The sequence below is a fragment of the Hemicordylus capensis genome, chromosome 3 (assembly GCF_027244095.1).
Source record: "Hemicordylus capensis ecotype Gifberg chromosome 3, rHemCap1.1.pri, whole genome shotgun sequence".
Taxonomy (NCBI): Eukaryota; Metazoa; Chordata; class Lepidosauria; order Squamata; family Cordylidae; genus Hemicordylus; species Hemicordylus capensis.
In genome coordinates, this window is record NC_069659.1 from 214430954 (window position 1) to 214454673 (window position 23720).

Sequence of the window (23720 nt, forward strand, 5' to 3'; positions counted from 1 at the left end):
CCCCTGTGGGCAGGCCATTGACTCTGTGACCCATGTTCTTTTATATTGTTCATTTTACAGAGGTATTCATATTTCTCTTATTTTCCCCCTCTTATTAAATATGCCCTATAGAACTGATGATGAATACACCTCCTTTCCTTTAGCTGATCACTATACACAACGCTGTCTGTGGTCAAATTTTGTTTGGCTGCTTGTAAGGTTAGCCCTGAGCTGGTTTGAATTATACTTAGTAGTACTATGGAGATTCCAATATTATTTATTTGTACTATTTGTACTACTTATACCATGTCCTGTGTTGTTTTCATGTTGTTGGGTCAAAGACTATAATAAACTATTCATTCATTCATTCTTCCCCACATTTTGCAAGAAATGGGCAATCCCCTTTTTGTGCTTTGCAGAGCTTATCAGCTATCCAAGCTTAAAAGAGATTGTTCGTTCTGAAGAGTTATAAATTCCCTATAACTTTACTGTGATGTCATTTGATTGAGAAACTAGAGCCGATGTTACATAATTCATAGGCTATAAAAGGAGGACTGAACTTCTAGTAGATTATTCTTGTTCGGGCCTTCATAGAGCACCAGAAATTGCACAGTAAGTGATTGGATTTTTTATTTGTTCCTTAATAATGGATCTTGTAAGGAAACATATGATATGTCACTAAAATACATTAATGGGGTATTGAAGGTGGCCACTAGGTCCTTCTAAAACTGATCAGATTGCATTGTGCTCAATGCATTTGATTAATTTTACCCAGAGCTTGATCTTTTTACTGAATTCAAGTTTCATTGTTAAGCATTCCCCTGATTATTAAGTGTGTTTTCTGTTGCTGTATCTGATTTTCACATCTATCTGTGCTTATCTAATAATTACCTCCAGGTTTTAATGGCTAGTTGATTTTGTGTCTTAACTTCGGTATAATTTGTTAGTATCTTGATCTGTTTTTTTACACTCTGATTTAAATGCAGTTGGTGAATTGTCCTTTTGAATATATCATTAGGATGACCTGCTGGACAGGAAGATGGAGTTCCTGTACCATTAATAATTGCAGCAGCGGGGATTTTGTCAAGTACATTTTGTCATTCAAGAATAAAAAAAGCTGTTCTGCTAAGATTTCTTCTTCCACCCAGCTGGGAATCCAACTCTTTTTCCTCACCTGCTGGCACTTTCCCCTTCATACTTTTGGGGATAGGTGATGGTTTGTTTGTTCAATTTGATTTAAAATTGAGAATCCTAATGGAATATAAATCAAACAATGGAATTTTATTTATTCAATACAGCAGTATGTTGACCATTATACAAACGAAGAGAAAATTCCAACTATCTAGCCCTCTTCACACATTATTTGAAGAGACACTGTACGCATGTACAGTCCTATCCCCTGTCCCCAGCCTCCTGTTCACAGATACAGCATTTGCCTCTTCAGACAAACACCTCAGTAACCATGAACAAAAGGCTGTGGGGGTGAGTGACTGGGATGGGGCAGGACTTCCGGCCCTGTTTTGAGATGCTGTACACAAGTACAGCATCTCTTCCAATAAAGTGTGAAGAGGGCTATTCTCTTCCATGTAAAGCAGGGTTTCATGCTCCCTTTTATTTATTTAATTTTTTTTTGAGGCAATTTATCCAGTGAAGTCATCCCGAATGAAGAGATCTTTTCTAAAATAGCTGCTTCGTGCTTCATCTGGTAGCCTGGATGCGTTGCTCATCCCATTGGTGTTTACCACAGAGAACTCCCAGCCATTTTTGGCCCCAGTGTGGAAATACATAGTAGGGTGGTAGAATCTCCTTCCTCCCTAGGCAGGAGCCAGTATATTTTTATTTTATTTATTTAAAATATTTCTATACCACCCAAAACCTATGTCTCTGGGCAGTTTACAATTAAAATCATTTCAAACATCAAATCAGTTAACAATTAAAATCATTTAAATTATTAAAAACATTTTAAACCCATTATTTTTTTTTTTTAAAAAAAAACAACACACCTATAAATCTAATTAAAAGCCTGAGTGAAAAAATGTGTCTTCAGTGTCTTTTTAAAAGTTGCCAGAGATGGGGAGGCTCTTATTTCAACAGGGAGTGCATTCCAAAGTCCAGGGGCAGCAACAGAGAAGGCCTGTTCCCGAGTAGCCACCAAATGAGTTGGCAGCAACCGCAGACAAACCTCTCTAGATGATCTTAACAGGCGGTGGGGCTCATGGAGAAGAACATGTTCTCTTAAATACCCAGGGTCTAAGCAGGGCCTAGGTATAGCACTTGAAATACACAATATAAGTAATGCTATTATGCTTAATTGTTGTGCATGCTTGTGCCAAAAGGAAAAAAAATGTAACAAAAGGCAAACAATTAAAAGGGCTGTGGAAGAGGGACAAAATCATTTGCTTCAGCCAATTAAAAATCCTTTCACCACACAGTACAGCAAACCAATGCCAATGTAGACAGCCTTCATCTGCTTGCATTGAAAATATGCCATGTAATCTGTGTCCTTAGGCTTGAACAACTGTTTTTCTCCCTTTTATTGTTTTCCTAGGTCAGCCCAGTAAATCATGCTGGTGCTTCTAACATTTTGCGCTTTAGTTTCACAAGTATCGCCAGCCACAACTCCAGCACCACAGCAAGTTATGCGAAACTGGGATCAGCATGCCTGCTCACTGGTGGTTTGTGGGCCAGCTGAGAAAGGGCTACCAGGCAGAGATGGAAGGGATGGAATTCAAGGACCGAAAGGGGAAACAGGAGAGCAAGGTCTGGAAAGTTAAACAATGGAAACAAAAGACTTGAAACTTAAACACTTGTGCTCCAGCTTTCGGTTCACACATTAGAAGGTTCTGCAAACCATACAGTTCTACAAAATCTGTGCATAAAAGACTTAGGGGATATAATTGTTCCCCATGAGGCCCCTCAGCCATGTTGCTAAATACACTTTGATACATCCATCAGTTATGCTTAACTATTACTCTTTGGAATTCAGTGTCTCAAGGATTATTGCATTTCCACAAAGCCTTATGTTCTTATTCATACATACCATTCATATGGTTCAGATTAATTGGGACTGGATATTTAGTTAAAGGGGACTGAGGCTGCAGACATACAGTTGCCCCTCCCAGTTCCAGGAGATCTATGTGCACAAACTGGCTTACAAATAATGTATCACTTTCCTGACTGGGAACTGCAGCTATATATCAGATGTGCTCTGGAATGCACATGAAAGCTATAAATCAACCATATGATTAGTTGACATTCAGACATTCTGCAGGTGTCTGCATGCTATTCTAAGGAGCTGCACACTATCTTGTTGCATAATCCCGTCAGGGCTCACTTTCCACTGGCAGGCCAGTAGTGCCAGTATTTCGCTGCACATCATGTCAGCCAATGACTTTTGCAAGTCTCAGATCAGTGACTTGCAAATTGCTACTTTACCAAAAGCTTATTTATTTATCTTTGTGATGGCGAAGCAGTCCTTGCTCATGGCTTTTGGTTGCAGCCAGGAGATATCTGACTACATTACTGCACAGCCTTTGAATTAATTTGGAAGAATGAAGCACCCCCCCCCCCTTCCCTGCCTTCATCTTTTAAAAATTCTTTTTATTGGTTAAAATGCCATTGACTTATTCATTCTTTGCTGTCTACTATGAATTCTCCAGTGCTAATGGCTTGGGAAATGTTTATTCCTCATAATATTTTCAAACATTGTCAACAACTTTATGAATAAGCAAGAGCACTTAGTCAAACACTTTCATAGATCAGTGATCTTGACAAATAAATGCACACTCTTTATTATATTTGCCTACAGGATAGTTTATACATCCCTCTAATGTTTTATTTCTATTCCAGTTACTCATACTTTCTGTTATATGCACACTCCAGTCCCTCTTGGCCCTTTTGCTAATGATGCTAGAGTTGGCAATCCTTTTATAAGTGAGATAGGGGGGTTCAGAGAGACCTATGCAAAGGGCAACAAAAAGAGAGCGAAGTAATGGAAGGTTATGCACATCTGCACTGGGAGAGAGAGAGAGAAGGAGGAAGGGAGAGAGAGAGAGAGAGTGTGCGCATATAGCTTGGAGAGATAAAAGAAGGGATTGTTAACAGTAAGAGAGATTTGGAAACTGAAGAGAGAGAGCATGATATGGGATGCAGAGATGAAAGGGGCGGGGTTAACAGAAACTGGATTGAAAAGTACAGCTGTAACAAAAATGCTTTCCCATAATTAATATAGTTGCACAGCTTTCAGGTTCATAAAACAATCAGAATAATGTTAATAAAAATATAAGTGTTCATACATACATACATACATACATACATACATACATACATACATACTACTACTATTACTCTGTTACTAAAAATATAACTGCGGCCCTCAGAGTGATTTTGAGCTCTGTACTGCTACATTATACAGGCCCGAGGAGCCACAGTCTCTTTGACTGCTGTGGATTTCACCTCTCTGATGTCACGGAGACCCCTGCAAATGGGCCAGACAGTTGGGAACAGGAACTGTTCAGGTGAACAGTAAAGGGATCAGACAAATATTCAGATTTGAATTGAATTGACCTCCCAAAACAAACATGGTTTCAAGCAGAAAAGGCAAAGACAGAAGAGGGGAAAGCACATTGGTGTGTGTGTGCACCTCTGTACCATTCATAAGAAGGAATGGCATCACTCACAGCCCACATTCCATATGGGGCCTCAGTCAATTTAGCAATGATGATAAGACTACAAATCTAGAATTAGGGAAATTGCTTATTGTTATGCCATATTTTTAGTATTTTTATCTTCTAGCTCATTATAGTGCAAGGTTGTTATGCGAGGAGAGCAGGTTTTGTGGTAGCAAGCATGAATTGTCCCCTTAGCTAAGCAGAGTCTACCCTGGTTTACATTTGAATGGGAGATGTGTGAACACTGTAAGATATTCCCTTCAGGGTATGGGGATGGGACTGTTCTGGGAAGACCGCTTCCATGCAGGTGGTTTCAAGTTCCCTCTCTGGCATCTTCAAGACAGGTCTGAGAGTGACTCCTGCCTGCAACCTTGGAGAAGCTGCTGCCAGTCTGGGTAGACAATACTGAGCTAGATGGACTAATGGTCTGACTCAGTATAAGGCAGCTTCCTATGTGCCTAAGATTAAATCTACTTTATTTCTTGTGACTGATTAACACTTTTGAGGGCTCATAATAATGCTGCACTTCTCTAAGCAGAGAGTTAGACTGTAATCCATCAGCTTTCTGTTATCTCCAGAAGCACCTGTTGCTTCTCATCCACTTCACAATCCATTTTTTCTCTTTAATAAAACAAGGATTGCAAGGACCAAGAGGGATAGTTGGTGTTCCAGGGAAAATGGGCCCAATTGGACCAGTAGGAGAAAAAGGATCCCAAGGAGAGAAAGGGCCAAAAGGAGATGCTGGAGAAATGGGTAAGATGCATTTTTTACGGAATCCTTTTTTCTTAACTTTACAATGTAATGGGTTAAAATACTCACCTCATGCATGCACTGCATCCAACAATAACTGTATGTTCATCAAAGCTTTTATTACCCTTGCTATAGGCCTCTCTTGCCCACTGGATAGATGGAACATTTGTATTAGATGTGTGCCTTGGAGTGGGGGAGAAGGCCCTTAGTGTCCAGCTCAATAGCAGACATGGATTAACCTTGTCAATCATATTAAAGGCACATTAACCTTTTCAACTGGCCATCCCCAAAAGCTTCCAAACGACAAAATAGGGTCGATGTTCAAGCAGGGTCCAGAAGCTCTGGACCATCCCTGTTAAACAGGATGGGGTTTATTTTAAACTGTTCAGTTTCTATATTGCCTGTCATAATTATCTCAAGGCAGTTTACCAGAGTTAAAATACAATAAAATTCCAAGTTCTTTCAGTGCTCTAAGCTCCAAAGAGAAGCAAGCAGAAGAATGGACTCTACCAAGCCGGAGAAGGCGTTTAAGAGCAACCATATCAATAGCCCAGGCTGTCTCCACATTCCAGAGATTCACCAGGGCCTCAATAGAGTCATCAGTTCTGGACACTGGAAACTCTCCAAGGGCTGTCTGGAAACTGAGCAGATCCATAAGCCTTCGGGGCAGACCATTCTAATTGGTCCACCACCCCTGCAGAGGTTGGTCGAAGCAGTCAAACTAAACCCCACCAGATGATGATCTGGCTATGACAAAGGAGTTATATCAAACTCCTCCACCTGCAGATCATTCAGTTCCTGGTAGGCAAAAACCAGATCCAGTGTATGTCCCACCATGTGAGTAGGACCAGATATTATTTGAGATAGGCCCATGGTTGTCATGATGGCCATGAAGTCCTGAGCTGCTCCTACTGGGGGGGGGGGGCTTGGCATGGACTTTGAAGTCCCCCAAGACAATAATGGAACTCAACACTATGTCCAGAACCACTCGCATTAGCTCAGGCAGAGAGATTGAGGTGCAGCAGGGTGGTTGGTACACCAACAGAATCCCTATCATATCTCATAGGCTCACCTTCAAGGCTCAAAATTCTGATATTGCCTAACTGGACATCTAGAAAGGGGAATGGATTCACAATAGATTACCACAACTCCCCTCCCCTCTGACTCTCAAGGTGGGGCTGCTGTATGATCATGAAACCTGGAGGGCAGAGCTGGGAAAGACCCACTCCATTGAACTCACCCAAACAGATCTCAGCCACACATACCAGGTCAGCATGCTCATCCACAATTAAATCATGAATGAGAGATGTTTTTTGTATTTACTGACCTGGCATTCAACAGCAGAACCCTTATCCTTGAGGGAGTGTTCCCAGATCACCCTGGAACTGTAGAATTGGGAGAAGAGCCAGAAGAATGAATAGGCCCCAGTTGCCTAGACCATTCCCCCTGTAATGGTTAGTCCAACTCCCACCACCATTTCTCCCTCTGCCCACCATTCAAGAAATAGCTGCCTCCAGACTACCTTCAGTTCCCTACTTTCCCAAGCACATGCTAAACACCACAGGTCGGCAGATTTTTAAAAGGCAAAGATCAAGTTGGAGTGTTTGAGGCAAGGGGGACTTAAGTTGCATTTAGGTTCGGCTCCTTGCATCTCCTGCCCACCAGTGTTACTGCCAATTCCTGCTCCTGCTCATTTCTGTCCATTTTGCTAGATAGGAAAAGGGGTCTGAAGCTCTGTTGCCAGATTTGGCTTTTTTTAACGGCCCATTTGACTCATGAATATACCCCTTAGGTTCTGGCCACACTGGCAAGTGAAACAAAAAGGAAAGGGGCAGTATATAACTGTGTCACATGGAAGAAGGGCCATACCATTTTTCATGAGGGGGTCTCACTCTCTACACTTGGCCTCACCAATATCTTAGCTGATTTGGTATTTTTTATTTTATTTATTTATTTTATTTATTTATTTAATATGCAATCTGACTCCACAGGCTCTAGGCGGTTCACAAAAATAAATACAATAAAGACAAAATAAAACAAACTGTTAAAACAACAATATAAAACATTCAAAGATTACTAAAAGCCAGACTAAAAAAAATGTGTCTAAAAAATGAAAAACATGTGTATGTAAGGGAATATGAACAACTATATTCCCTGACTGACCAAGAGAAAATGGTAGACTTCCCAAATCAGGGTGTAAACACTGTTTTCCCTTATTTAGAAAGGATAGATGATGAGTGTGTGTGTGTGTGTGTGTGTGCGCGCGTGCAGGTGTGCGTGTGTGTGCATGTGTGTTGCTTAATCAGAATCTGAAAATATGTATTTCATGTCTTCCTTATCTGACTTCATCAGTAAAAAAGTGTGAACAAAGAAATTATTTTGAACCATAAAGTGATGTATTTTGATTATGAAATGTGATCAGGTTTATATTTTAATTTGCACATTTTAATTTAGCAGCTTTTATCCTGTTCACCTTAGTCTGCTGAATATTGTAATCAGGAACTAAACTTGCCAAGCATAGCAACACTTACTTCAGCAGTGTATTATGATTACTAATGCCCCTTTCTTAATGAGTGGGATGAGCATAAGTAATTGCTGTTGCAGACTAAATTCCAGCTTGACCTGGAAACCTTTATAGTCCTTCCTGATCAAGAGTAGGGGTGTGCACAAAACTGGAAAACCTGGTTTGATTAGAACCTAACTCGAACTGAACCGGGTCTGGTCTGGTTCTGTGCTAGTCTGAACTGGTTTGGGCCTGGCTCGGGGCAGGATGGGGGACAGACACAATTTTTTTAACCAAAAGTAAAAAATAAAAAATGGCAGACTTACTGCCATTGCAGGGCTTCAGGGATACTGCTGCAGCCACAGGGAGTGTGTGTGTCTCCTGATGTTCCCCCTCCCCCTGCCGACCTGCCCGGTCATTTTGGGTCAATTTTTGGACATTTTCAGCCCATTATGGACCTCTCTGCAGTGACAGTGGCCATTTTGAAGGTCCCCGCGCATGCCCACTGGCCTGCAAAAAAAAAAAAAGTGCAGCTCCTCCAAAATGGCCTGCAATGGCGGTAAGTCCACCATTTAAAACAAAACAAAACAAAAAAAACCTGAACTTGCCCCGGCCTGGCCCAGTGGGTTTGGATCAACCTTGAACCAAACCGGGCCTGGTCCGGCTTGTGGGCAAGCCCTCAAGCTGGGCGAGTTCAAGTGGGAGCTCACACATCCCTAATCAGAAGGAGAAAATGGGCTACCTGCACATGCAGTCATATCTCAGCCCAGCGAACCCTGGCCTGTGATCTCAGTGGCTTATTGCACAGGATAGCAGCACACAAAACTGAGATTTCCTGGTTCCTAGGTCCAAGAGCTCCTGACACATTTGTGATACATTGTTATAGGCTAACTTGTTTGATGCATGGATCTCTGCCTATTCACATAATCTACTCCATTCAATCAGGACCACGTGGAATCCGAGGCTTGCAGGGTCCTCCAGGAAGCAGTGGCCCTTCTGGACCACAAGGCCAGAGTGGCCCACAAGGTCAACAAGGTGTAAAAGGAGAAACAGGTAACATTTTTCATTAAATAGTTGAATTTCTGCTAAGAAATTAAATACACACACCTACACTGACCAGGATCCAAGTAGCCATACAACTAATTTTATATGACCAATTGGGCTTTAGTCTTGTGTTTCTCAAACATCAGTACACATGACATGTGAAATGGAGGGATCTTTCAAAAGCCATCTGTGACATCCCATGAGGTCTGCTGTTCAAAGGGTGGTGGGGGTGGGTGGGGGAGATCAAACATTTAACCAGACTTTTCATGCCTAATGCAGATTTTTGGATCCCAGCCATCAGTTTTAAATATATGCTGTAAATATTCATCCAGCTCTGTTGTTGAGGTGATTAGTTAAGTAGAGCTTCAAAATTAGCCTAGGAGAGGACAGGGTATCCCCCAGTTGCCTATAAACGGTCTATAAATCTGATGTTTCCCCTTCCTATCCACATTCCTCATGGGTGGCTTATCACAAACCAATTAAATGATAGGAAATACATGGTAGATGGATAATCCTCAACTTGACTCCCATTGTTAAGTAACTGGCTGAGGTCATAAGAGAGTCTGATCTGTGACAGCCAACTTCTGACAGCATCTTTGCATTTCAAGCAAACTGCAGTTATCAAAGGGAGGTCTACTATGAATTCATCCCTAGTTGAAGACACATATTTAATTCAGTCCACAGAAATTCTGCACGTACCTTCCAGTTCCAGTGTTCAGATATTAGGTTAAAAATCTAGGCAAGGGCAGTTTCACACAAACTAGAAGTACTTCCTGTGACACATTGCATGAAGAAAGTTTAGTGTGAACCAGTCACTTATGTGAAGAGAACTTCAGCCATTCCATGATGCTGGCAGTCTGAAAAGACCGGCCTTTACCAAAGAGAATTGCAGCTCCTAAGCGATCATCCCCTTGTTGAGAGCATCACCTGAGCAACAGGGCTTTCAGCATTCTAGAAGCCAACTGCCAGCCTTCTTTGAATATTCTGGCTAGCTCTCATTGAGGTGGTAAATCTCTGTCTGGGCTGAAACTACTGGAAGCTTGTGGTGTTGCATGACTGTTATCTTCCATACGACATCCCACCCCACCCACCCCCACATAGATAACTAGGAAAAGGAAAGATTGTGCTGTCGAGTCCATGTGATTTTCTTGGTAGAATACAGGAGTGGTTTACCAGTGCCTCCTCCCGCACAGTATGAGATGATGCCTTTCAGTACCTCCCTATATTGCTGCTGCCCAAGATAGGTGACTACAAATGTATTTACTAGGCACAGGCTGGGAAGCACACCGGCTTCCCAGACTAGGCAAGCTGGGATTTGAACTAACAGCCTCTCACACTCTAGGCAAGCTGCTTCTCCATGCAGGGCTGTCCTTAGAGAGCCCTGGTGGGGGGCGGGGCCTGGGGCAAATCAGCCAGTGTGGGGCCCCCTTCCAGTTAATTCCAATGGAGGTTAAAAGAGTGGGGGGGGGGTCCCTAAGGACAGCCCTGTACACATAGAAAACTAGCAAAGGTGAAAGGATTCTATTCTCACCACCTCTGTGACACAACAAACAATGGCCAGTTGGCAGGTGTGATTTTGGTAGTGTAAAGTAATTGCTCCATTCTGAAATGAGATTGCAATCTGTGTTGAACTTGTCCTACATTTGTGGGTGGTTTTTTTAACCACTCCTTGCTTAGTTTTTCCAAATCAGCCACCAGTTCCTTGAAAGCCAGGATATCAGATCTACTGCCCTTGGAGAAATGCAGTGTTATGTTAGAATCAATGCTAGATTCCTCACTCCCCCTTTATCTAAATTGCTCAATATTTCTGTAGGACCCAAAGGAGCCACCGGCATGCAAGGCCCCCAAGGCAACACAGGAGCCCCTGGCCCAAAAGGTGACAAAGGGTCAGTGGGTGAAAGGGGAGAAAAAGGAGATGTTGGAGCCAGAGGTAAGTGATGCACAAAACATTCTTTTGAATGTACTAGCCAAGAAAAAGCGTTAAAGCTTCAGAGCAGACAAAAGAAAGCACTTCTTCACACACTTCATAATTAACCTATGGAATCTGCTGCCATAAGATGTGATGGTCTGAAAGCCTAATGGCTTTTAAAAAGCCATTAGGCAGATTTTATTTATTTATGTATTTATTTAGATCTATGTAAACTGCTTTGGGAAATTTTGTTGAAAAGCGGTATATAAATATTCGTCATTTTCGTATTTGTATGGGTATGAGCCATGAGTGTTAATGGAATCTCCATGTACAAAAGAAATATGCCTCTCAATACCAGATGCTGGAAACAAGCAGGCTTGTAAGATTTCTAGAAGCATCTGGCTGGTCACTGCTGGAAACAGGACACTGGGCTTAGATAGACCTTACCCTCATCCAGCAGGACTGTTTATACAATGATCCAAATGGTAGCTTAATGTTCATTCAGATTTGTTACTATCAGCAAGCGTATCACTTAAAAGTGGTCATGAAAAGAAAAAGTGAGTGCTGGCCAGCAGGTGGCGCTCAAAACATGGCACAAGGAAGGTGCTCTTGAAGCACCCCAAACCACAGAGAGACAATAAGCCTGCATGACAGCCCATCATTAATTAAGACAGAAACTTAGAAAAAGGCAAACTAAACCAACATGTGGAAATGCCCAAGAAATAGTTCTGAGGATCCCAGGAAAACTGAGGACATAGTCCAAAACAAAAAGAGTTAGTGGTGGAAAGCAGGATGGGGCAATAGAAGCCGTGCCACTCAGAGGTTTTCACCTTTAAAAAAAAATAAATATATATCCAAAGGTTCTGTACCTTTCATAGCTGCATATAGTAGGCATCAACAGGTATAGCCTTTGCTAGCACAGAGATCCAGTGAAGAGGGAAGGCTTCTCCTGTTGATTTCAGTTTAATAAAGGCACAGAGCTTCTGTCCAAAAAGTTGGGGAGGGAACCCTATGGTACCAAAGCTCATTTAGTGATAATATAGAATTTTATGGTTATATAAATATGAATCTGTTTTGGAAACATGAGCCTGCATAAGCAAGCAAGCATGAATAAATATTTATCTTTATTATTTCTCTCTATATGTGTTTTTATTAACTTTGAAATTACTTTTCATAAACTGACTCCTGTAAAAATTGGTCCATGCCTTGCATTATTTGTGAGCATAGCAATCACTCAGTCTCCCCGCTTACCACTAATAATGTTACTGACAAATATGCTTATTTTCCTTACTTGGAAAAGATAGAACACACAGATATACTAGAAAGACCTCTCACATGATCTCATGTGATAAAATCTTGAATCTGGCTATGGATAGATGTCAGAAACTGGAGGATAATTAATGTGTCTGTTCAGTGCATTGTATGGAATTCCTGTATTCTGTCAGCTTCTTCCTGTGGCCACCCAATCATGTGCACCTGGAACCACAGGGATGAGTCCATAACACGGTGTTAGGACACCTGCTTTGTATACAGAGAGTCTCAAATTCAGTCCCTGGCATCTCCATTTAAAGGATATAAGGAAGCAGGGCTAGGGAAGACCCCCTGCTTGAGACCTTGGCGAGACATTATCGGTCAGAACAGACAGCCCTGGCTTAGATGAACCAATGGTCTGATTCTGTACAAAGCAAAAACTGCGCATACCAGTATCTATAAACCCACAACAAAAAGCAGAAAGATCCACCAAGGAACAATATCTATAACACATTTATGCTGGTAATCTTCAGACTTGATTACTACAATGCACTCTGTGTTGGGCTGCCTTTGGACATAGTCTGGAAACTGCAATTAGTTCAAAGCACGGCGGCCAGGTTGATCTCTGGATCATCTTGAAGAGACTATATTACTCCTATATTAAAAGAACCACACTAGCTGCCAATATGTTTCCGGGCCAAATACAAAGTGCTGGTTATAAACTATAAAGTGCTAAGCATCTTAGGCCTGGAGTATTTAAGAGAATGTCATCTTCTCTGTGAACCCCACCATTGTTCCCTCTAACAGGGATTCCCAGATGTTGCTGACTACAGCTTCCACCACCCCCAGCTGCAGTGGCCTTTGGTGGGGGTTCTGGGAATTGTAGTCAACAACATCTGGGAATCCCTGTTAAAGGGAACACTGAACCCCACCGCCCATTGAGGTCATCTGGAGAGGTCCATCTGCAGTTGCCAGCAGTTCTTCCTGTGGCTACCGAGATGGGTCTTCTCTGTTGCCACTCTGAAGCTTTGAAATGCTCTCATCAAAAAAAGAGCCTCCCCATCTCCGACAGCTTTTTAAAAGGCTCTCGAGACACATTTATTCACCCAAGCTTTTTAACTAGACATGTAGTTTTAAATTGTTTTAAGGTTTTAATTTCTGGTTTAATTTGTTTTATGTCTGTTGTAAATTGCCTAGAGATGTGGTGTACGAATATACTAAATAAATAAATAAAATGTAATTAGGCTCAATAAGAATGGGTCCACAGATACAAACACAGGGTAAGAGCAGCCCCCTGCCAATTAACTTGCAAGTTTTGTCTCCAAATAGGATTACAAGGAGCAGCCGGTGCACAAGGGCCAGAGGGGAGAACAGGCTCCCCTGGGTCAAAAGGGGATAAAGGTTCCATGGGTGAAAGAGGGACAAAGGGAGATAGTGGCCTCTCAGGTAAGGAAACAGCCTCTGATTATTTATTAAAAGAGATTCAATGAATGAAGCTTAGGAATGAGTTTAACAGTGGCCAGTTCTAACTTGCTGCGGAGCCTATGCAATGCCCTTTGTGGTGGGAAGGGATTTTCACAATCCTTGTGAAGACTGAAGCACAGATTAATTAGAAAAATACCAGTGGATAATGGGAATTTGATTGCAAATCAAAGCAGACCCCATTCTTGACTTTTTAAAAAAATCACACAGCCCCAGCATTAGTATATTTCAGTCCATTCAGCAAAATTATCCATAATTAGACATGTGAGCTAAGGAATGGGTGATATTTGTATGCTTCCATGCAGCCAAATATTTATTTCCAAAGATAGCAAATGCACATTAATGAACAAGTGGGACCCACCCTACCGTCGTTCAGCACAGTGAAGCAAATACCTCAGGCTTCCAACTTGGAGTATCACTAAAGTGCAGCAAATTATCAATGAATTTACGATGGCAGTTTTATTGTGGAGGTTGCCATTTAGATTGCCACTTATCTTTTGAACCACCTGCTTCAGACAGCAACATGCGTAGGGCCTGCTCTGTGAATAAAACCTATTTGTTTGGTCTGGCCTTCCAGGGTCTTTAAACTGCTTTTAAATGTTTCTGTTTTTAATGGTTTCAAACTGTTTTAAAGTTTGTTTTTATTGTTTTAAGCTGCTTGTTTTAAATGATTGATTGTCAGTTTTTGTTTTGTTCTGCACTGCCCAGAGCCTTTGGATGGGGCAGTATAAAAATGTAATAAAATAAAATAAAAATACGATGTCTTCCACTGTCTTGTACTACAGTATTCCATTTCACAAAATATGATCATTTTATTATTTCTCAGAGGTCAACCTTATGAAAGACAAAGTCAGCACCCTGGAAGGGCAGCTCAAAGCTCTGCAAGCCAGTTTCTCCAAATACCAAAAAGGTAAAATATGATAATAGCCAAATAGTGACTGTATTTTGAAAAATGTCTGTGTCTGTTTGATTCCTAAACAGAACATCTCAAGGCCAGAGCTGGTCTCAGGGGTCAGCCAAGTTAGTCTGACAAGTCCTACATCCTTATGGAGGAGGGGGGCACTGGGAGGAGGCAGCAGTGCACAAGTCTCTTGCACAGTCATTGCCTTCTTCCACCCACCTCCCCATCTGCAAATGGGACTGCCCCATCAGACAGTCCCATTTGCAGCTGGGGAGCAGCTGGGAGAAGATAGTGGCAGCATGGGAGACCTGAAGCACCATGGCATACTTCCATCCTCTGCTTGGCAAAATGGACTTCCTCCCACACTCCCCAGCAATGACTTCTCCTGCAGCAAATATGGGGGAAGGAAGCAGCCACTTCTCCTTCTCCCATCCTCCAAGGGGGGTGGAGGAGCTGTTGTCACCACCATCGCATCCCACCACCCCATTTGTCTGCTGCTGTCACTCACCCACCACCACTGCATCCCTCTCACACTCTATTCCGGTGAGCTGGGGGGATGGTTTGGAGGAAGAGCATTATGTGGGGATGGGGAGAGAGAGTGCCATGGGGAACAAGGGGAGGAGGTAGTGTATCATGTGGGGAAGAGGCAGGGAGCATATCACCATGGGAACCAGTGCAAAGCTTTGCCTCTAGGGGATTAGCTGGGAGAGCAGACTTAGCCCGCTGTCCCCGCACATGAGCAGGGCGGCAGTCCTGGCGGCCGGATTGGCCGCCCACACATCTGCCGGCTCTGTTACAGAGCTGGTAGGGGCTGGGAGGATCGGAGGCCATGTGGCCCCCGGAAGCTCCAGCATGCTGGAGCTTTTCAGCCTCCCGGTCAGGGGTCTCCTCGTGAGTAGCTGCACCGCAGAGCCGCGCTGCGGCTACTCACGATTTTAAAAACTGGGTTTGCGGAGTGCTTGCTCTGCAAACCCAGTTTAAGGGGAGGGGTACTGTAGCAGGTGACCCGCTTACGAACCACCGGGCTCGCAGCCAAGCCTGGTGGTTCACACGATGGGAGAAAATCGGGCTAGCCTCTGATTTGTCACATGCATAACATTAGAGAACTAGCTGCAGCAGTATATGTGCAAATCCCTGAGTATACCACAGGCCTATTAAGCAAACAAATGAATTGTGCAAAATATTATTTATTTATCTGTCACATTTATATACTATGTTATATAGAGATAATATTTATCGATCATATTTATATACTCTATTATATAGAGATATGAGCATCTCTAAGTGGTGTACACAATATAAGACACACCAAATATAAAACGGAGTAAAAACAATTAAAACAATTCCATGGAATAAAAAGTCAAAACCATCTCAAATGATAACAACAATTAAACAGTTTAAAATTACTTTCAGTTAAAAGCCTGAGAAAACAAGTGTGTCTTGATGATATATCCCTTGTCAATACCTTATTAGCTATTTATACAGATGCTCCAATACTACTTTTTAAAAATCTAGCTACTGCATTTCTACAAAATAATCAAAGCAGTTTACAAAGACCTAGAAAGGAAGCATACAGGCCAATGCAACATTTAAATTTGAATTTCAAAACCGCAGCCTCCATAAACCTGTTGTGGTCTGACCATAGTCACTGCAACCATTCACTTTCATACTGGTTGTCACTGGATAGGGATGGGCAAACAGGTTAGGGTTTGACAGTCCGGTTCGACAGTTCGGGGTCAAACCGAACTATCCCCAGATTCGAACCAAACCATCCCCTCCAACCATTTTGGAGGCTGCCGTGCCTGCGCAATTGGCCTCTGTGTGGCATGGGTCATGCAGAGGCCAATTGCAGGTGCGGCAGCCTCCAAAACGGCCACCGTGCAGGAGGGGGAAGGCCTGAACGGGCCGAAGAGCCAGTCAAACAGGCCAGTTTGGGCTGTAAGGGAGGCTGACGGGGGGGGAGGGGGAACCTCTACAGACTTCCCACACACACCTCCAACAACTCCCCTGAAGGGGGTACATAATTTTATTTATTTATTTTTTAAAAAATGTTCGTGAATCCCCCAGACCAAACTGAACCGGGGGGGGGGCGGGGGTTGAGGGGGTGCTGGACCAAACTGGCCTGGTTCAGTTCGAGTCTGGTCCTTTCTTGAACTGAACTGGGCCAGCCGGTTTCATGCACACCCCTATCACTGGACTAGGCTTGGGGGTTCTTTCGCTTCTGTAAATGGCAGGATTCCTTCTGAAACAACATGTTGCTAAAATCATGCTGAGAGGCATTGGTCTCCATATTCTAGATTTTTCTCTGGATAACAACACATCTGCCTGGTGGATTCACAAAAATTACAATGGCTGATTATCATCCTGACATGGGGATATGTCCCCCTTTTGTTTTTTACAGTTGCAGTATTCCCAAGTGGACAAATTGTTGGCAACAAAGTGTTTGTAACCAGTGGCTACGAAGGCACCTTTGATGACCTGAAGCAAAAATGTCTGCAAGCTGGTGGCCAGCTCGCTGCCCCCAGAAATGCTGCTGAGAATGCTGCAATCCAACAGATAGTTGTTCGCCATAATAAGTCAGTATTTCTTGGGATCACCGATATCCAGACTGAGGGGAAGTTTAAGTACCTGAATGGTGATGCCCTCGTTTACTCCAACTGGCTGCCAGGAGAACCCAACAATGATAAAGGGAATGAGAACTGTGTGGAAGTCTATGTGAACGGCAAGTGGAATGACAAGTCCTGTGGAGAGAAGAGGCTATTACTCTGTGAATTTTAGATCACCTTTCATACAGCTTTCAACTCACTTACGAGGACCACACGTTTTAATACTGCATTTCCCTTTTTATAGTAGACATTGAAGCAATTATGATTTTGTTACTCCTCACACAATTCTGGTGAGGAAGGTCTGTCAATATGTATGCATGCATAACATAGCCAATTAGCAAGTGTTCCAATCAAAACAGCTCCCCTCTTGCAGTCAACCTCAGTTCACATGCTAAATCTCTTAAGGATGTACCATTGTACACCTACTCATTCACTTGAATGGCAAGAAGTACCCATGGCCATGCTACCATGTATAGTTTCAATGAGAGGGCTCTTGAGACATAATTGTAATATTCACTTTATTTCCAAATATACAAGCAGAACCTATAAGCTGATTCCTAAAAATACACTCTCTCTCCCCCGCCCCTCTCTCTCACAGCTCCCACTGACATTTCTGTTTCTTACACACAAATATCTGGAGAGCATTATCCTCTAAAGCCCACCTTGCAGATGAATGAACCTCAGTCAGGCACTGCAGGGCTCAAACTGGGAGCAGATAGTTCCAACTGGGAGATTTATATACTAGTCCATAGTCCTCTGGCCTGGGAGGTCTGTTGTTATGGGAGCACTATTCCAATGTACTAGCAACCAACAAGTATGAAGACCCACAGACCTACTAGCTTCCTTATTCTAGGCAGCTCACCACTGGGGGAGACCACCTGGTTCTCCTCTTGCCTAACAGACTGCTGACCTTCAACCAACACATCCAGGGGGGTAGAGAGCTTGGTGGGGGGCAGGGAACAAAGTTTGACCAGTGGCTGCCCTGCCTCCTGGGTGTTCCTTCCAGAAATTCCACCAGCTGCTGACAGGGGAAATGAAACTCTACCATGGATATCTTAGCCCTGTTCTTGGCACTGGCCCCGTCCCCCTTTGTGTCTAATGTCAGAATCAGGTGAGGGGTCATTGCCTGGTATGAGGAGTCCATCCCTCCCCAGCCAGCATAAAATGCCTCATTGTCTCGTGAGAGGGGGCAAGGGGCACCTTGGTTGAGGGTGAGCCTTGGTGGGGGGCATATCCTTGGGACCTGGGGACAATTGTCCCCCCGTGCTCAATGATCGCTATGCCCCTGAGCCCATCTCCAACCAACCTTTTTGCCTCCAACCTACCTCGGGCCTGTCCCGTTCCCAAGAGACCTGTCTGCCCTTGAGCCTGAACACTTGACAATTTCCCATTCTGGAAACAATCACAGTCATTAAAGCTCTTCTTGTAATAGGAGATATCATTATGAGCCCTTTGGGGGACAGCGAACTATCTTTATTTATTATTGATTCTTCTGTGTAAACCACTTTGAGAACTTTGGTTGAAAAGCAGTATATAAATACTTGTAGTAGTAGTAATAGTACCACCACCACCACCACCACCATTTTGGGATGGTGAAGGTGATACTCTCAATATCTGTATGCAATTTAATGTTAAATATATCCACGAATAGGCCTTTGAACTTTGCAGCAAATCATGCTTTCAAGTGTGAACCTGCCTCTTGTCTAATCCCTGACTCCTGTCACACTTTAGGCAAGATAATAGTGATATATACATTCATGGTAATCAGATGGCCACATTTACAGTCTATAGAAAAGAACTCCCACTCAGCCTGTACACCGTCCAGAAGAAAGGAGGGGCTCCCTTCCCAACCATTGCACTTCTTGCACATGCTTATCTCCCAATATGTTGGTTTCATGGGGGAGAGGGACAGACTAGCAACTGAAATATTCATGGAAACATTCAACTGTACATTGCAAAAAGCCGTTATTTTGAGAGCATCACCTTCACCATCCCTGAATGGTACCTGCAATATCTCCTTGCCTTGTCCTGGCAACATCTTTCCCCCGCCGCCCCAGCCTTGAACTTCTGTGTGTGTTCAGCTTGTGCCCTGTGGGCGGGTATATGCTTTGCCTGCAGAAGGACTTGGGTTTATCCAAGTGCATGAATTCCAGTGAGGCAAGGGTGGGGGGGCTTGCCCTCTTACTTCTTGCACTGTCTCTCTTAACAATTATTTTTAGAAAGCTACAAGGGCTTGAATTCTAGTGCTAAAACTGAGGAAAGGGAAGAGGCCTTGTGGATTTCATTATAGGCCCTCCTGCCTTTCCCCCCATAATTTGGGCATTGGTTCAGTCCCTGGAATCTCCACTTAAAGGCTGTCAGGCACTGCAGTAGTGCAGGCTGAACTGGGCTATATGAAAAGGCAGCTTGATAGGTTCATGTATTTGTCTCAGGGGAGAGCAGATGCCACCACAGCAAGTGAGCTGTTGAAAAATAAAGAGGCTTCACAGCTGCTAGAAACTGGAACACGGGTATCACCAGCAGGTTCCTTCCTAAGGTTAATCCGCAGTGTAGGCAAAGCCAAGTCATGCTTTGCAATGATCCTATTGGCCACAAGATGTCTCCTGTGGCAAGTGTTACCAGTTTTATCTTCATATTCAGAAGGGAATGTTCAACTCATCATCAAACGGTCCTAATGCTATTTCTGATGTTACTTAGAATTAATGTGGCTCTTAAAATTTCTTCAGACTCTTGTCAACAGCAGTTTAAAACTTTAGTAATTTCAAAATCTCCTTCTCACTTGTATAATTCTGCCCCATGTGCCTGGAATACCTATGTGGTACCACCTCTCTCTTTCTTCAGACCTCTCCTTTTCTGTTAATACTTTGACTTCACATCTACTTTCTTTTAGTGATGTTCACTCCCTACTGAAACTAGGTACATGTAAACATCACTCATACATATTCTGCCCCCTTACCTCTGTCTTTCCTCCCCTCTCCTCCTCCTGTGGTATCTCCCTATTGAAATGTAGATTGTAAGCCGCTTGCAGCAGGGCATGTCTTCTTGCTTGTATTCCTCTGTAAAGTACTATGTACATTGCTGGGACTATAAATAACCTATCAATATATATAATAAATATTCATCATCCATTTCCTTTTGAGATACATATTCGGGGGGAGAGAGAGAGAGAGAAAGGAAGTTTCCAGATCTGGAGTCTGCAGAATGATGTTTGCTAAGATGGAATGGGGCATCACTTTTTATATGGGTGGGTGGATTTTTACATGCACAGGATATTTTTATATTTATATTATTCACAAAATGTTCATTAAAAGAGATTGTCTTCTGGTAAAGAAAAGTATTTTTCATGGTATGAACAAGCCTTTACAGGAGTGTTTATTTTAAGATGGAGGCATACTAGAAAGTTCTTAATCATGATACCAATTAGAGTTGTATGAAATCTGTCCCTTTTATTTTCAGATTTTTCTGCTTTTCTGCCTTGGGTCTCAAATAGCAATGTAAACAAGATGTGTGCACAGGACTGTGAATTCAAATGTGGTCGCATTCTAGCTACAACTTTATTACTTTCAGTAGGATGCATATCTGAAAGTGTATCTGCATATAGATGTGACTTCCTACTCCATCATTTGCAACAGGATGAATAATTGGATGCACATTCAACTAGTTTGTACAAGGGATTCTTCAATAATTTTTCCTCAGTGGAAAACAAACCAAATTGAATGTGAGAGACTTCACTACCTGCATTAGCCAAACTGCAATATCTAATACCCTATCTATTGCCTAGTGTGAGTCTCTGTGAGTCTCTGCCTGCCTCCCCAGACTTGGCTATGCCTCCTGCAAATTATGTCACTGCTGTTACTTCCAAGTTCTGGCTCCATTCCTTTGGGACTATTCCTGCTAAACCCTTCACTCCTGAGTGTCCATACCTGCACAGGGGGTGGAATATCCTTACTGGAATCTGTACAGCAGATTATATGAATGGCTGTCCCAGGAACTGTGGTTCTGGAGCCTCAGGCAAATAATGGTTGTTCAAAACAGAAATGGCCATTTCTGGTGCCAACAAAATCTGGAAAGTGGGGGCAGGAGCAGAAATACAATTTACAGGATCTTAATAAGTCTCCTAGGCCAATTAGGGGAGAAGAAGAAGTGACTCTGAAGATAAGTGCTGGACAACTGTTAGGAAGACAGAAGAAGTAAGTGGCTGTTGGTCATATGGATATTTTGTACAAAGCTTTTTAGCCTAACTTCTGTAAGCATGTCATACCATGAGGCTGTTCTCGCATGCAGCCTAACTCAGGCTAGGAAAGCCCAGCCTGGGTTCGGCTGTCTGTGAGAACCACCTAGCCTGGCTTTGAAGCCTGGCTGTTAGCTGAGGTTAAGGGCAGAAGCACTCACTTAACCCTAGCTTCCTGCTCGTGTGCTACCTTGGCTTGCTTCTAGCCTGACCGCACACAGAGATGGGCACCTAGAGAGCCTGCCTCCTGGGGGAATCCCACAATGCATTGTGCATGTCACACAGTGCATTGTGGGATCTCCGGAGGCCAGTCTGCACTTGCAGCAAGGCCAGTTGCCCATTGGGGGGGGGGGAGTAAGTGAAACAAGCCTTCCCCACCACCACCAGCCCATTGCCCTGCCTGCCCAGACATGTGAACAACCTCCATGAGTATTTGAAATAATGTATGTTTGTACTATAATAAAGATGCTTGGGACTGATGGACTGACTTACTAACATGTGTCTGGCTAGTTCAGATCAAGCTGCATATAGTAGGCCTGTGGAAAGTCAGATCGGCAATGTTGGAATTGATCTGACCTTGCTGCAAGCAGTGAAAAAACTAGCCAAATTCCAGTCCAATACTGGATTGGATCATAATTGCCAGAATTCCTGTCGGAAGCACAAAGTGGCAGAAATGACCATTTTGAAACACGAAGAAAACCAGATTGTTCCCCATACAGGTCAATGGGGAAATGGGAAAAAAATCAGGAACAATAAAGGGTTAGGCCTAGGACTTGAAATTTGGCACATGTAAAGTACAGGTAGCAGTAATCCGTGTAGTGAATGGAACAATCCTGCAATTTTTAATGATTTTTTTCTGAGGTGTTCTTGCACAACAGCACCATGCTATTATTTCCAGAATGATGCACATGTGCAAGAACATCACTTGGCCAAAGTGAATAGATGTTTTTGCACAATAATACCTCGTAAAACAAAACATAAAATTATTAAAAATTACAGGATTGTCTGATTCACTTCAAAATGACTATAGAGTCTTTCCATCTTATATTTCACCTCCACTGAATTTTGGAGTCCTGGGCCCAGCTCTTTATTTTTCCTGATTTTTTCCCCCATTGACCTCTATGGAGAAAAATCCAATGTCAAGTTGGATTTCTGAATGGAAATCCAACTCCAACTGATATCCAACACCTGCAGGGGCCCAACAATCCAATTCTGGTATTTTCAAAATTGGATCGGATCGGATTTGGATCTTGGTTTTTTTCCTATTGTATTTTTCCCCTATTGTATGTGCACAGCTCTACCATATATAGTCCAACTTCCTATTTCCCACAGCAGCCAGCCAGATGCCCCTGGGAAGCTCATATGCAAGCATAAATACAACAGCTGTCCCTGCTGTATTATTTGCATCTGGTGTTCAAAGTAACCCTGCCTCTGAACATGAAACTTCCATTCAACTACCATGGTTAATAGTTGTTGATATATTCACATGGAGCTTGATATATATGAACTTATCTAATCCTTAAAAAAAAAAAATCTCATCACCAAGCCTTATGGTTGAATCTCATAAATTAATTCTGTGTTATAGGAGGAAATACTTTCTTTTGTCAGTCTTGCACTTAATTTCATGGGATGACTCCAAATTCTAGAGTTAGGCAAATATTTTCTCCCCATACTGTTCATAATGCATGCCCTCAAGTGGTCTGTCTTCTAAATGAATAAGCCCCAAATGCTTTAACTTTCCCTTGTACTGAAGATGCACCAATCCTTTTGTCAGGACTCCTACCAGAGCCAGAGGAGGAGGTGCAAGTTCACTGGGGTTGATTCCTTGACTGTAAGGGATTCAAGTAGGCTACCACCATCCACTTTATTTTGATGTGGGACAAACCACTCTTTCCACATAAGATTTCTGGGGGAAGTTAAAATGGCAAAACCCTCCCTAGAAGGGCTGAGTAGTCCTAGGCCTCCAAAGGCATGTAACTAAGGCAGACCCAAAATGAAGAGTAGCACACGTCACCAACATAGGTCTATTATTAGTTTAAAAGAAAAACAACAGTATGCAATAACAATAATTGTTTCTTCATAAAGCAGATTGTAAGAGAGAGTTTTCATTAAACCAGGGAACTCAGATTTCAAGCAATACAGTAAAGAAAAATAACTTCCCTCACATGTCTAATTACTCACAGGCTGCGGCCTTTCCTTTTCCCCAACAGCTCTCAGCCTGCTGCTTTCTCAGGGCACTCCTGGGACAGAACTAACAGCCCAAAGCTTTCTCTTCTTCAGTAGGTGGCTGTGTGTGTAGCTCCCACCCAGTCCTCTGGATTGATCCTTTATTTTGAATTTCCCGGTGGGTTTTTTTTTCCTTATTAGAAAAGGCCTACCCTGCCTTCAGTTGCT

The 23720-nt window shown here is 42.8% G+C and overlaps 1 protein-coding gene across 1 annotated transcript; it reads left to right on the top strand.

Moving 5' to 3' along the window:
• Positions 1 to 2543: 2543 nt before the first annotated feature.
• On the top strand, positions 2544 to 20409 carry LOC128350890 (pulmonary surfactant-associated protein D-like). The gene is made up of 7 exons (XM_053309737.1): positions 2544 to 2739; positions 5286 to 5402; positions 8848 to 8955; positions 10760 to 10876; positions 13436 to 13552; positions 14415 to 14498; positions 16891 to 20409. Exons 1-7 carry the CDS (start codon positions 2544 to 2546, stop codon positions 17265 to 17267), a joined length of 1116 nt encoding a protein of 371 aa, XP_053165712.1. The 3' UTR covers positions 17268 to 20409.
• Positions 20410 to 23720: the final 3311 nt, after the last annotated feature.